The 14605-nt window shown below is 35.9% G+C and overlaps 1 protein-coding gene across 3 annotated transcripts in view; it reads right to left on the reverse strand.

The window, feature by feature from the left end:
• The window catches only part of atxn2l (ataxin 2-like), a 30735-nt gene continuing 16130 nt past the window's right edge, over positions 1–14605 (reverse strand). For 2 of the 3 annotated variants that reach the window (XM_042504500.1, XM_042504499.1), the window contains exon 23: positions 2–387. In XM_042504500.1, the coding sequence (XP_042360434.1) occupies positions 329–387 (59 nt within the window). In that variant the 3' untranslated portion in view covers positions 2–328. Of the gene's footprint in view, positions 388–14605 lie in introns of all 3 variants that reach the window. The other variant, XM_042504501.1, reaches the window with a different exon arrangement.

A 14605-nucleotide genomic window follows, 5' to 3' on the forward strand; every position in this document is an offset into this window, starting at 1 on the left:
TATTCAGTAGTTTTATTATGAATGAACAGGATTAGTCTGTAAAAGGACAGAGGAGATGAGCCGGGGAGAAAAACTGTTTCCACTGTCGTCGGTCTAAAACTTTCCACCATTTATTGTCTTCACTCCCACTGTGTGAACACAGTCTGTATTTACATTTAAAAATCCAGACACGTCTCTCTGTCTAAAAGATGAGGGTAAAAATAAGGACGTGTTAATTTATAGTGGGAGGGGGGGAATGTTACAAGTTGTTTGGGGAAATTCAGGGGCTTTTCGTCACACAGTAATGCTCGTCTTCCTCGCTCTTGAATCCAATTGTTACTGACCGGGTTCAGTTAGCAGAGGGGTGGAAGGACATCTGCTGGGTGGGGTGAGCCTGAACCTGAACAGCTGAAAGACACAACACACAGAAAATGTTTCTTAAAATAAGATTTATCTACAGTTTTTTATTGAGACTGTTATTGACAAACAACTTAAATTACACAAGGAAACTTTGGCAGCAAGTTGCAGATTGTTGTATGTATGCACTTCAGTCGATACCACTTAAAAAAGCCATGGTGTAGCACGTCAAAAAGTGTTTTGGGTGAAAAAAATGTCTTCCTATAGTATGTCATCCAAAATCATACCAAAAGTCAACAAAACACTGAAGGGAACACTGAGTTTTTGGCATTTTCGATCGTTATTTCGACGTGTTTTCGTTTTTGCAACATCTATGTGCTATGGAGGTCTAAGAATAATTTTTCATAATGGTTTTCAGCGGTTTTTTGTAAATGTCATATTTTGACATTTTTGCCATACTATAGCCTTGCATCTTCTGTCATTTTATTAGCATGCTATATTTATAGTGTTTTTTGGGCTGTTTTTGCAGCATGCTATGCTATGGCATGCCTTGGCACACTATTTTAAATTGTTTTTAGCTGTTTTAAGCTGTTTTTTGGGAGATGTCATATTTTGACATTTTTTGCCATACTATAGCCTTGCAATTTCGGTCAATTTTTCAACATGCTATATTATAGTATTTTTGGCTGTTGTTGCAGCATGCTATGCTATGGCATGCCTTGGCACACTATTTTACGTTGTTTTTTAGCTGTTTTCAGCTGTTTTGGGGAGTTGTCATATTTTGACATTTCTGCCATACTATAGCCTTGCATTTTCAGTCATTTTTTCAACATGCTATATTATAGTGTATTTGGTTGTTTTTTGATAACATGCTATGCTATGGTATGCCTTGGCACACTATTTTACCGGTCTTCAGCAGCTTTTCAGCTGTTTTTGGGAGATGTCATATTTTGACATTTTTTTGCCATACTATAGCCTTGCATCTTCGGTCATTTTTTCAACATGCTATATTATAGTGTTTTTGGCTGTTTTTGCAGCATGCTATGCTATGGCATGCCATGGCACACTATTCTAGGTTGTTATTAGCTGTTTTAAACTGTTTTTGGGAGATGTCATATTTTGACATTTTTACCATACTATAGCCTTGCATTTTCGGTCATTTTTTCAACATGCTATATTATAGTGTTTTTGGCTGTTGTTACAGCATGCTATGCTATGCCATGCCTTGGCACACTATTTTAGGTTGGTTTTAGCTGTTTTCAGCTGTTTTTGGGAATGTCATATTTTGACATTTTTGCCATACTATAGCCTTGCATCTTCGGTCATTTTTTCAACATGCTATATTATAGTGTTTTTGGCTGTTTTGCAGCATGCTATGCTATGGCATGCCTTGGAACACTATTTTAGGTTGTTTTCAGCTGTTTTCAGCTGTTTTTGGGAGATGTCATATTTTGACATTTTTGCCATACTATAGCCTTGCATTGTCGGTCATTTTTTCAACATCCTATATTATAGTGTATTTGGTTGTTTTTGATAACATGCTATGCTATGGCATGTTTTGGTACACTATTTTAGCTGGTTTTCAGCAGTTTTCAGCTGTTTTTTGTAAATGTCGCATTTTGACATTTTTACCATACTATAGCCTTGCATTTTCGGTCATTTTTTCAACATGCTATATTATAGTGTTTTGGGCTGTTGTTACAGCATGCTATGCTATGCCATGCCTTGGCACACTATTTTAGGTTGTTATTAGCTGTTTTAAGCTGTTTTTGGGAGATGTCATATTTTGACATTTTTTGCCATACTATAGCCTTGCATCTTCGGTCATTTTTTCAACATGCTATATTATAGTGTTTTTGGCTGTTTTTGCAGCATGCTATGCTATGGCATGTTTTGGAACACTATTTTTTAAATTGTTTTTAGCTGTTTTAAGCTGTTTTTGGGAGATGTCATATTTTGACATTTTTGCCATACTATAGCCTTGCATTTTCGGTCATTTTTTCAACATGCTATATTATAGTGGTTTTGGCTGTTTTTTTGCAGCATGCTATGCTATGGCATGCCTTGGCACACTATTTTAGGTTTGTTTTAGCTGTTTTAAGCTGTTTTTGGGAGATGTCATATTTTGACATTTTTGCCATACTATAGCCTTGCATTTTCGGTCATTTTTTTCGACATGCTATATTATAGTGTTTTTGGCTGTTTTTGCAGCATGCTATGCTATGGCATGCCTTGGCACACTATTTTAGGTTGTTTTCAGCAGTTTTCAGCTGTTTTTGGGAGATGTCATATTTTGACATTTTTGCCATACTATAGCCTTGCATCTTCGGTCATTTTTTCAACATGCTATATTATAGTGTTTTTGGTTGTTTTGCAACATGCTATGCTATGGCATGCCTTGGCACACTATTTTAGGTTGTTTTTAGCAGTTTTAAAGCTGTTTTTTGGGAGATGTCATATTTGACATTTTTGCCATACTATAGCCTTGCATCTTCGGTCATTTTTTCAACATGCTATATTATAGTGTTTTGGTTGTTTTTGCAGCATGCTATGCTATGGCATGCCTTGGCACACTATTTTAGGTTGTTTTAGCTGTTTTAAAGCTGTTTTTGGGAGATGTCATATTTTGACATTTTTGCCATACTATAGCCTTGCATTTTCGGTCATTTTTTTCAACATGCTATATTATAGTGTTTTGGGCTGTTTTTGCAGCATGCTATGCTATGGCATGCCTTGGCACACTATTTTAGGTGTTTTCAGCTGTTTTCAGCTGTTTTGGGGAGATGTCATATTTTGACATTTTTGCCATACTATAGCCTTGCATTTTCGGTCATTTTTTTTTTTCAACATGCTATATTTATAGTGTTTTTGGTTGTTTTTGCAACATGCTATGCTATGGCATGCCTTGGCACACTATTTTCACCGGTTTTCAGCAGTTTTCAGCTGTTTTTGGGACGATGTCATATTTTGACATTTTTGCCATACTATAGCCTTGCATTTCGGTCATTTTTTCGACATGCTATATTATAGTGTTTTTGGCTGTTTGTTGCAGCATGCTATGCTATGGCATGCCTTGGCACACTATTTTAGGTTGTTTTTAGCTGTTTTCAGCTGTTTTTTGGAAATGTCATATTTTGACATTTTTGCCATACTATAGCCTTGCATTTTCGGTCATTTTTTCAACATGCTATATTATAGTGTTTTGGGCTGTTGTTACAGCATGCTATGCTATGGCATGCCTTGGCACACTATTTTAGGTTGTTTTTAGCTGTTTTAAGCTGTTTTTTTGGGAGATGTCATATTTTGACATTTTTGCCATACTATAGCCTTGCATTTCGGTCATTTTTTCAACATGCTATATTATAGTGTTTTGGGCTGTTTTTGCAGCATGCTATGCTATGGCATGCCTTGGCACACTATTTTAGGTTGTTTTCAGCAGTTTTTAAGCTGTTTTTGGGAGATGTCATATTTTGACATTTTTGCCATACTATAGCCTTGCATCTTCGGTCATTTTTTCAACATGCTATATTATAGTGTTTTGGGCTGTTTTTGCAGCATGCTATGCTATGGCATGCCTTGGCACACTATTTTAGGTGGTTTTCAGCAGTTTTCAGCTGTTTTTGGGAGATGTCATATTTTGACATTTTTGCCATACTATAGCCTTGCATTTTCGGTCATTTTTTCGACATGCTATATTATATTGTTTTTTGGCTGTTGTTGCAGCATGCTATGCTATGCCATGCCTTGGCACACTATTTTAGGTTGTTTTAGCTGTTTTAAGCTGTTTTTTGGGAGATGTCATATTTTGACATTTTTGCCATACTATAGCCTTGCATTTTCGGTCATTTTTTCAACATGCTATATTATAGTGTTTTGGTTGTTTTGATAACATGCTATGCTATGGCATGTTTTGGCACACTATTTTAGCTGGTTTTCAGCAGTTTTCAGCTGTTTTTTGGGAGATGTCATATTTTGACATTTTTGCCATACTATAGCCTTGCATTTTCGGTCATTTTTTCAACATGCTATATTATAGTGTTTTGGGCTGTTTTTACAGCATGCTATGCTATGCCATGCCTTGGCACACTATTTTAGGTTGTTTTAGCTGTTTAAGCTGTTTTTGGGAGATGTCATATTTTGACATTTTTGCCATACTATAGCCTTGCATTTTCGGTCATTTTTTCAACATGCTATATTATAGTGTTTTTGGCTGTTGTTGCAGCATGCTATGCTATGCCATGCCTTGGCACACTATTTTAGGTTGTTTTCAGCAGTTTTAAGCTGTTTTTGGGAGATGTCATATTTTGACATTTTTGCCATACTATAGCCTTGCATTTCGGTCATCATTTTTTTCAACATGCTATATTATAGTGTTTTGGGCTGTTTTTTGCAGCATGCTATGCTATGCCATGCCTTGGCACACTATTTTAGGTTGTTATTAGCTGTTTTTAAGCTGTTTTTGGGAGATGTCATATTTTGACATTTTTGCCATACTATAGCCTTGCATCTTCGGTCATTTTTTCAACATGCTATATTATAGTGTTTTGGGCTGTTTTGCAGCATGCTATGCTATGGCATGCCTGGGCACACTATTTTAGGTGGTTTTCAGCTGTTTTCAGCTGTTTTTGGGAGATGTCATATTTTGACATTTTTGCCATACTATAGCCTTGCATTTTCGGTCATTTTTTCAACATGCTATATTATAGTGTTTTGGGCTGTTTTTGCAGCATGCTATGCTATGGCATGCCTGGGCACACTATTTTAGGTTGTTATTAGCTGTTTTAAGCTGTTTTTGGGAAATGTCATATTTTGACATTTTTGCCATACTATAGCCTTGCATCTTCGGTCATTTTTTCAACATGCTATATTATAGTGTTTTGGGCTGTTTTGCAGCATGCTATGCTATGGCATGCCTGGGCACACTATTTAGGTGTTTTCAGCAGTTTTCAGCTGTTTTTGGGAGATGTCATATTTTGACATTTTTTGCCATACTATAGCCTTGCATTTTCGGTCATTTTTTCAACATGCTATATTATAGTGTTTTTGGTTGTTTTTTGCAGCATGCTATGCTATGGCATGCCTTGGCACACTATTTTAGCTGGTTTAGCTGTTTTCAGCTGTTTTTTGGAAATGTCATATTTTGACATTTTTGCCATACTATAGCCTTGCATCTTCGGTCATTTTTTCAACATGCTATATTATAGTGTTTTTGGCTGTTGTTGCAGCATGCTATGCTATGGCATGCCTTGGCACACTATTTTAGGTTGTTTTTCAGCAGTTTTCAGCTGTTTTTGGGAGATGTCATATTTTGACATTTTTGCCATACTATAGCCTTGCATCTTCGGTCATTTTTTCAACATGCTATATTATAGTGTTTTTGGTTGTTTTGATAACATGCTATACAATGGCATGCCTTGGCACACTATTTTAGGTGTTTTCAGCAGTTTTAAGCTGTTTTTGGGAGATGTCATATTTTGACATTTTTGCCATACTATAGCCTTGCATTTTCGGTCATTTTTTCAACATGCTATATTATAGTGTTTTTGGCTGTTTTTGCACATGCTATGCTATGGCATGCCTTGGCACACTATTTTAAATTGTTTTTAGCTGTTTTAAGCTGTTTTTGGGAGATGTCATATTTTGACATTTTTGCCATACTATAGCCTTGCATTTTCGGTCATTTTTTCAACATGCTATATTATAGTGTTTTGGGCTGTTGTTGCAGCATGCTATGCTATGGCATGCTTGGCACACTATTTTTAGGTTGTTTTAGCTGTTTTAAGCTGTTTTTGGGAGATGTCATATTTTGACATTTTTGCCATACTATAGCCTTGCATCTTCGGTCATTTTTTCAACATGCTATATTATAGTGTTTTTGGGCTGTTTTGCAGCATGCTATGCTATGGCATGCCTTGGCACACTATTTTAGGTTGTTATTTAGCTGTTTTAAAAGCTGTTTTTGGGAGATGTCATATTTTGACATTTTTTGCCATACTATAGCCTTGCATCTTCGGTCATTTTTTCAACATGCTATATTATAGTGTTTTGGGCTGTTTTTGCAGCATGCTATGCTATGGCATGCCTGGGCACACTATTTTAGGTGGTTTTCAGCAGTTTTCAGCTGTTTTTGGGAGATGTCATATTTTGACATTTTTGCCATACTATAGCCTTGCATCTTCGGTCATTTTTTCAACATGCTATATTATAGTGTTTTGGCTGTTGTTGCAGCATGCAATGCTATGGCATGCCTGGGAACACTATTTTAATTGTTTTTTAGCAGTTTTCAGCTGTTTTTGGGAGATGTCATATTTTGACATTTTTGCCATACTATAGCCTTGCATCTTCGGTCATTTTTTCAACATGCTATATTATATTGGTTTTGGCTGTTGTTGCAGCATGCTATGCTATGGCATGCCTTGGAACACTATTTTAAATTGTTTTTAGCAGTTTTAAGCTGTTTTTGGGAGATGTCATATTTTGACATTTTTGCCATACTATAGCCTTGCATTTTCGGTCATTTTTTCAACATGCTATATTATAGTGTTTTGGCTGTTTTTGCACATGCTATGCTATGGCATGCCTTGGCACACTATTTTAGGTGGTTTTAGCAGTTTTCAGCTGTTTTTGGGAGATGTCATATTTTGACATTTTTGCCATACTATAGCCTTGCATCTTCGGTCATTTTTTTCGACATGCTATATTATAGTGTTTTGGCTGTTTTTTGCAGCATGCTATGCTATGGCATGCCTGGGAACACTATTTTAGGTGGTTTTTAGCTGTTTTCAGCTGTTTTTGGGAGATGTCATATTTTGACATTTTTGCCATACTATAGCCTTGCATCTTCGGTCATTTTTTTCAACATGCTATATTATAGTGTTTTGGGCTGTTGTTACAGCATGCTATGCTATGCCATGCCTTGGCACTATTTTTAGGTTGTTATTAGCTGTTTTAAGCTGTTTTTGGGAGATGTCATATTTTGACATTTTTGCCATACTATAGCCTTGCATCTTCGGTCATTTTTTCAACATGCTATATTATAGTGTTTTGGGCTGTTGTTGCAGCATGCTATGCTATGGCATGCCTTGGCACACTCTTTTAGGTGGTTTTTAGCTGTTTTAAGCTGTTTTTTGGGAGATGTCATATTTTGACATTTTTGCCATACTATAGCCTTGCATCTTCGGTCATTTTTTCAACATGCTATATTATATTGGTTTTGGCTGTTGTTGCAGCATGCTATGCTATGGCATGCCTGGGAACACTATTTTAGGTGGTTTTCAGCAGTTTTCAGCTGTTTTTGGGAGATGTCATATTTTGACATTTTTGCCATACTATAGCCTTGCATCTTCGGTCATTTTTTCAACATGCTATATTATAGTGTTTTGGGCTCTTTTTGCAACATGCTATGCTATGGCATGCCTGGGCACACTATTTTAGGTGTTTTCAGCAGTTTTCAGCTGTTTTGGGGAGATGTCATATTTTGACATTTTTGCCATACTATAGCCTTGCATTTTCGGTCATTTTTTCAACATGCTATATTATAGTGTGTTTTGGTTGTTTTTAATATGCTATGCTATGGCATGTTTTGGCACACTATTTTAGCTTGTTTTTCAGCAGTTTTAAGCTGTTTTTGGGAAATGTCATATTTTGACATTTTTGCCATACTATAGCCTTGCATCTTCGGTCATTTTTTCAACATGCTATATTATATTGGTTTTTGGCTGTTGTTGCAGCATGCTATGCTATGGCATGCCTTGGCACACTATTTTAAATTAGGTTTTTAAGCTGTTTTTGGGAGATGTCATATTTTGACATTTTTGCCATACTATAGCCTTGCATCTTCGGTCATTTTTTCAACATGCTATATTATAGTGTTTTTTTTTTGTTGCAGCATGCTATGCTGTACAATGGCATGCCTTGGCACACTATTTTAGGTGGTTTTCAGCAGTTTTCAGCTGTTTTTGGGAGATGTCATATTTTGACATTTTTGCCATACTATAGCCTTGCATCTTCGGTCATTTTTTCGACATGCTATATTATCTAGTGTTTTTGTTATTTTGTTGCAGCATGTTATGCTATGGCATGCCTGGCACACTATTTTATTGTTTTTAGCTGTTTTAAGCTGTTTTTGGGAGATGTCATATTTTGACATTTTTGCCATACTATAGCCTTGCATTTTCGGTCATTTTTTCAACATGCTATATTATAGTGGTTTTGGCTGTTGTTGCAGCATGCTATGCTATGGCATAACTTGGCACACTATTTTAGGTTGTTTTAGCTGTTTTAAAGCTGTTTTTGGGAGATGTCATATTTTGACAGTTTTTTGCCATACTATAGCCTTGCATTTTCGGTCATTTTTTCAACATGCTATATTATAGTGTTTTGGGCTGTTGTTACAGCATGCTATGCTATGCCATGCCTTGGCACACTATTTTAGGTTGTTATTAGCTGTTGTAAGCTGTTTTTTGGGAAATGTCATATTTTGACATTTTTGCCATACTATAGCCTTGCATCTTCGGTCATTTTTTCAACATGCTATATTATAGTGTTTTGGGCTGTTTTGCAGCATGCTATGCTATGGCATGCCTGGGAAACACTATTTTAGGTGTTTTTCAGCAGTTTTCAGCTGTTTTTGGGAGATGTCATATTTTGACATTTTTGCCATACTATAGCCTTGCATTTTCGGTCATTTTTTCAACATGCTATATTATAGTGTTTTGGTTGTTTTTAACAGCATGCTATAATGGCATGCCTTTGGCACACTATTTTAGATTGTTTTATTAGACAGTTTTAAGCTGTTTTTGGGAGATGTCATATTTTGACATTTTTGCCATACTATAGCCTTGCATCTTCGGTCATTTTTTTCGACATGCTATATTATATTGGTTTTGGCTGTTGTTTGCAGCATGCTATGCTATGCCATGCCTTGGCACACTATTTTAAATTGTTTTTAGCAGTTTTAAGCTGTTTTTGGGAGATGTCATATTTTGACATTTTTGCCATACTATAGCCTTGCATCTTCGGTCATTTTTTCAACATGCTATATTATAGTGTATTTGGTTTTTTGATAACATGCTGTACAATGGCATGCCTTGGCACACTATTTTAGGTGGTTTTCAGCAGTTTTTCAGCTGTTTTTGGGAGATGTCATATTTTGACATTTTTGCCATACTATATAGCCTTGCATTTTCGGTCATTTTTTCGACATGCTATATTATATGTGTTTTTGGCTGTTTGTTGCAGCATGCTATGCTATGGCATGCCTGGGAACACTATTTTAAATTGTTTTTAGCTGTTTTCAGCTGTTTTTGGGAGATGTCATATTTTGACATTTTTGCCATACTATAGCCTTGCATCTTCGGTCATTTTTCAACATGCTATATTATAGTGTTTTGGGCTGTTTTACAGCATGCTATGCTATGCATGCCTTGGCACACTATTTTAGGTGGTTATTAGCTGTTTTAAGCTGTTTTTTGGAGATGTCATATTTTGACATTTTTGCCATACTATAGCCTTGCATCTTTTCGGTCATTTTTTCAACATGCTATATTATTGGTTTTGGCTGTTGTTGCAGCATGCTATGCTATGGCATGCCTGGGAACACTATTTTAATTGTTTTTAGCAGCTTTTAAGCTGTTTTTGGGAGATGTCATATTTTGACATTTTTGCCATACTATAGCCTTGCATCTTCGGTCATTTTTTTCAACATGCTATATTATAGTGTTTTGGGCTTTTTTGCAACATGCTATGCAATGCATGCATGCCTGGAACACTATTTTAGGTGGTTTTCAGCAGTTTTCAGCTGTTTTTGGGGAGATGTCATATTTTGACATTTTTGCCATACTATAGCCTTGCATTTTCGGTCATTTTTTTCAACATGCTATATTATAGTGTTTTTGGCTGTTTTTGCAATATGCTATGCTATGGCATGTTTTGGGAACACTATTTTAGCTGTTTTCAGCAGTTTTAAGCTGTTTTTTGGGAAATGTCATATTTTGACATTTTTGCCATACTATAGCCTTGCATCTTCGGTCATTTTTTCAACATGCTATATTATATGTGTTTTTGGCTGTTGTTGCAGCATGCTATGCTATGGCATGCCTTGGGAACACTATTTTAAATTGTGTTTTAAGCTGTTTTTGGGAGATGTGTCATATTTTGACATTTTTGCCATACTATAGCCTTGCATCTTCGGTCATTTTTTCAACATGCTATATTATAGTGTTTTGGTTGTTTTGCAACATGCTATGCTATGGCATGCCTGGCACACTATTTTAGGTGGTTTTCAGCAGTTTTCAGCTGTTTTTGGGAGATGTCATATTTTGACATTTTTGCCATACTATAGCCTTGCATCTTCGGTCATTTTTTCAACATGCTATATTATATCTTGTTTTTGGCTGTTGTTGCAGCATGCTATGCTATGGCATGCCTGGGAAACACTATTTTAAATTGTTTTTAGCAGTTTTAAGCTGTTTTTGGGAGATGTCATATTTTGACATTTTTGCCATACTATAGCCTTGCATCTTCGGTCATTTTTTCAACATGCTATATTATAGTGTTTTGGTGTTGTTTTGATAGCATGCTATGCTATGGCATGCCTTGGCACACTATTTTAGGTTGTTATTAGCTGTTTTAAGCTGTTTTTGGGAGATGTCATATTTTGACATTTTTGCCATACTATAGCCTTGCATCTTCGGTCATTTTTTCGACATGCTATATTATAGTGTTTTGGGCTGTTTTGCAGCATGCTATGCTATGGCATGCCTGGAAACACTATTTTAGGTGGTTTTCAGCAGTTTTCAGCTGTTTTTGGGAGATGTCATATTTTGACATTTTTGCCATACTATAGCCTTGCATCTTCGGTCATTTTTTCAACATGCTATATTATATAGTGGTTTTGGCTGTTTTTGCAGCATGCAATGCTATGGCATGCCTGGAACACTATTTAAATTGTTTTTAGCAGTTTTCAGCTGTTTTTGGGAGATGTCATATTTTGACATTTTTGCCATACTATAGCCTTGCATCTTCGGTCATTTTTTCGACATGCTATATTATATATAGTGTTTTGGCTGTTGTTACAGCATGCTATGCTATGGCATGCCTTGGAACACTATTTTATATTGTTTTTAGCTGTTTTAAGCTGTTTTTGGGAGATGTCATATTTTGACATTTTTGCCATACTATAGCCTTGCATCTTCGGTCATTTTTTCAACATGCTATATTATAGTGTTTTGGGCTGTTGTTACAGCATGCTATGCTATGCCATGCCTTGGCACTCTATTATAGGTTATTAGCTGTTTTAAGCCGTTTTTGGGAGATGTCATATTTTGACATTTTTGCCATACTATAGCCTTGCATCTTCGGTCATTTTTTCGACATGCTATATTATATTGGTTTTGGCTGTTGTTGCAGCATGCTATGCTGTGGCATGCCTGGGAACACTATTTTAGGTGGTTTTCAGCAGCTTTCAGCTGTTTTGGGGAGATGTCATATTTTGACATTTTTGCCATACTATAGCCTTGCATCTTCGGTCATTTTTTCAACATGCTATATTATAGTGTTTTGGGCTCTTTTTGCAACATGCTATGCTGTGGCATGCCTGGGAACACTATTTTAGGTGGTTTTCAGCAGCTTTCAGCTGTTTTGGGGAGATGTCATATTTTGACATTTTTGCCATACTATAGCCTTGCATTTTCGGTCATTTTTTCAACATGCTATATTATAGTGTATTTGGTTGTTTTAATAATATGCTATGCTATGGCATGTTTTGGTACACTATTTTAGCTGGTTTTCAGCAGTTTTCAGCAGTTTTTTGTAAATGTCACATTTTGACATTTTTGCCATACTATAGCCTTGTATCTTCGGTCATTTTTTCAACATGCTATATTATATTGGTTTTGGCTGTTGTTGCAGCATGCTATGCTATGGCATGCCTGGGAACACTATTTTAAATTTTTTTAGCTGTTTTTGGGAGATGTCATATTTTGACATTTTTGCCATACTATAGCCTTGCATCTTCGGTCATTTTTTCAACATGCTATATTATCGTGTATTTGGTTATTTTGATAACATGCTGTACAATGGCATGCCTTGGCACACTATTTTAGGTGGTTTTCGGCAGTTTTCAGCTGTTTTTGGGAGATGTCATATTTTGACACTTTTGCCATACTATAGCCTTGCATCTTCTGTCATTTTTTCGACATGCTATATTATCTTGTTTTTGGCTGTTGTTGCAGCATGCTATGCTATGGCATGCCTGGGAACACTATTTTTAAATTGTTTTTAGCTGTTTTAAGCTGTTTTTGGGAGATGTCATATTTTGACATTTTTGCCATACTATAGCCTTGCATCTTCGGTCATTTTTTCAACATGCTATATTATAGTGTTTTTGGCTGTTGTTACAGCATGCTATGCTATGCCATGCCTTGGCACACTATTTTAGGTTGTTATTAGCTGTTTTAAGCTGTTTTTGGGAAATGTCATATTTTGACATTTTTGCCATACTATAGCCTTGCATCTTCGGTCATTTTTTCGACATGCTATATTATTATATGTGTTTTGGGCTGTTGTTACAGCATGCTATGCTATGCCATGCCTTGGCACACATTTTAAATTGTTTTTAGCTGTTTTAAGCTGTTTTTGGGAAATGTCATATTTTGACATTTTTGCCATACTATAGCCTTGCATCTTCGGTCATTTTTTCAACGTGCTATATTATAGTGTTTTGGGCTGTTGTTACAGCATGCTATGCTATGCCATGCCTTGGCACTCTATTATAGGTTGTTATTTGCTGTTTTAAGCTGTTTTTGTAAATGTCATATTTTGACATTTTTGCCATACTATAGCCTTGAATCTTCGGTCATTTTTTCGACATGCTATATTATAGTGTTTTTGGCTGTTGTTACAGCATGCTATGCTATGGCATGCCTTGGCACACTATTTTAGGTTGTTATTAGCTGTTTTCAGCTGTTTTTGTAAATGTCATATTTTGACATTTTTGCCATACTATAGCCTTGAATCTTCGGTCATTTTTTCGACATGCTGTATTATAGTGTTTTTGGCTGTTGTTGCAGCATGCTATGCTATGGCATGCCTTGGCACACTATTTTTGGTTGTTATTAGCTGTTTTCAGCTGGTTTTTGTAAATGTCATATTTTGACATTTTTGCCATACTACAGCCTTGCATTTTCGGTCATTTTTTCAACATGCTATATTATAGTGTATTTGGTTGTTTTGATAAAATGCTATGCTATGGCATGCCTTGGCACACTATTTTAGGTTGTTTCTCGCTGTTTTCAGCTGTTTTTGGGACTTGTCATATTTTGACATTTTTGCCATACTATAGCCTTGCATCTTCTGTGATTTTTTCAACATGCTATATTATAGTATTTTGGGCTGTTGTTGCAGCATGCTATACTATGGCATGCCTTGGCACACTATTTTAGGTTGTTTTTAGCTGTTTTCAGCTGTTTTTGGGATTTGTCATATTTTGACATTTTTGCCATACTATAGCCTTGCATCCTCAGTCATTTTTTCAACATGTTATATTATAGTGTATTTGGTTGTTTTGAAAACATGCTGTGAAACGGCATTCCTTGGCACACTATTTTACGTTGTTTTTCGCTGTTTTCAGCTGTTTTTGGGATTTGTCATATTTTGACAAATGCCTGGGAACACTATTTTAGGTTGTTTTTAGCTTTTTTCAGCTGTTTTTGGGATTTGTCATATTTTGACATTTTTGCCATACTATAGCCTTGCATCCTCAGTCATTTTTTCAACATGTTATATTATAGTGTATTTGGTTGTTTTGAAAACATGCTGTGAAACGGCATTCCTTGGCACACTATTTTACGTTGTTTTTCGCTGTTTTCAGCTGTTTTTGGGATTTGTCATATTTTGACAAATGCCTGGGAACACTATTTTAGGTTGTTTTTAGCTTTTTTCAGCTGTTTTTGGGATTTGTCATATTTTGACATTTTTGCCATACTATAGCCTTGCATCTTCGGTCATTTTTTCAACATGCTATATTATAGTGTTTTGGGCTGTTTTTGCAGCATGCTATGCAATGGCATGCCTGGGAACACTATTTTAAATTGTTTTTAGCGGTTTAAAGCTGTTTTTGGGAGATGTCATATTTTGACATTTTTGCCATACTATAGCCTTGCATTTTGTATTTGGTTGTTTTGATAAAATGCTATGCTATGGCATGCCTTGGCACACCATTTTAGGTTGTTTTCGGATGTTTTGTATAGTATGTAATTCAAGATTGCAC

The sequence above is a fragment of the Plectropomus leopardus genome, chromosome 17 (genome assembly GCF_008729295.1).
Source record: "Plectropomus leopardus isolate mb chromosome 17, YSFRI_Pleo_2.0, whole genome shotgun sequence".
Classification (NCBI taxonomy): domain Eukaryota; kingdom Metazoa; phylum Chordata; class Actinopteri; order Perciformes; family Serranidae; genus Plectropomus; species Plectropomus leopardus.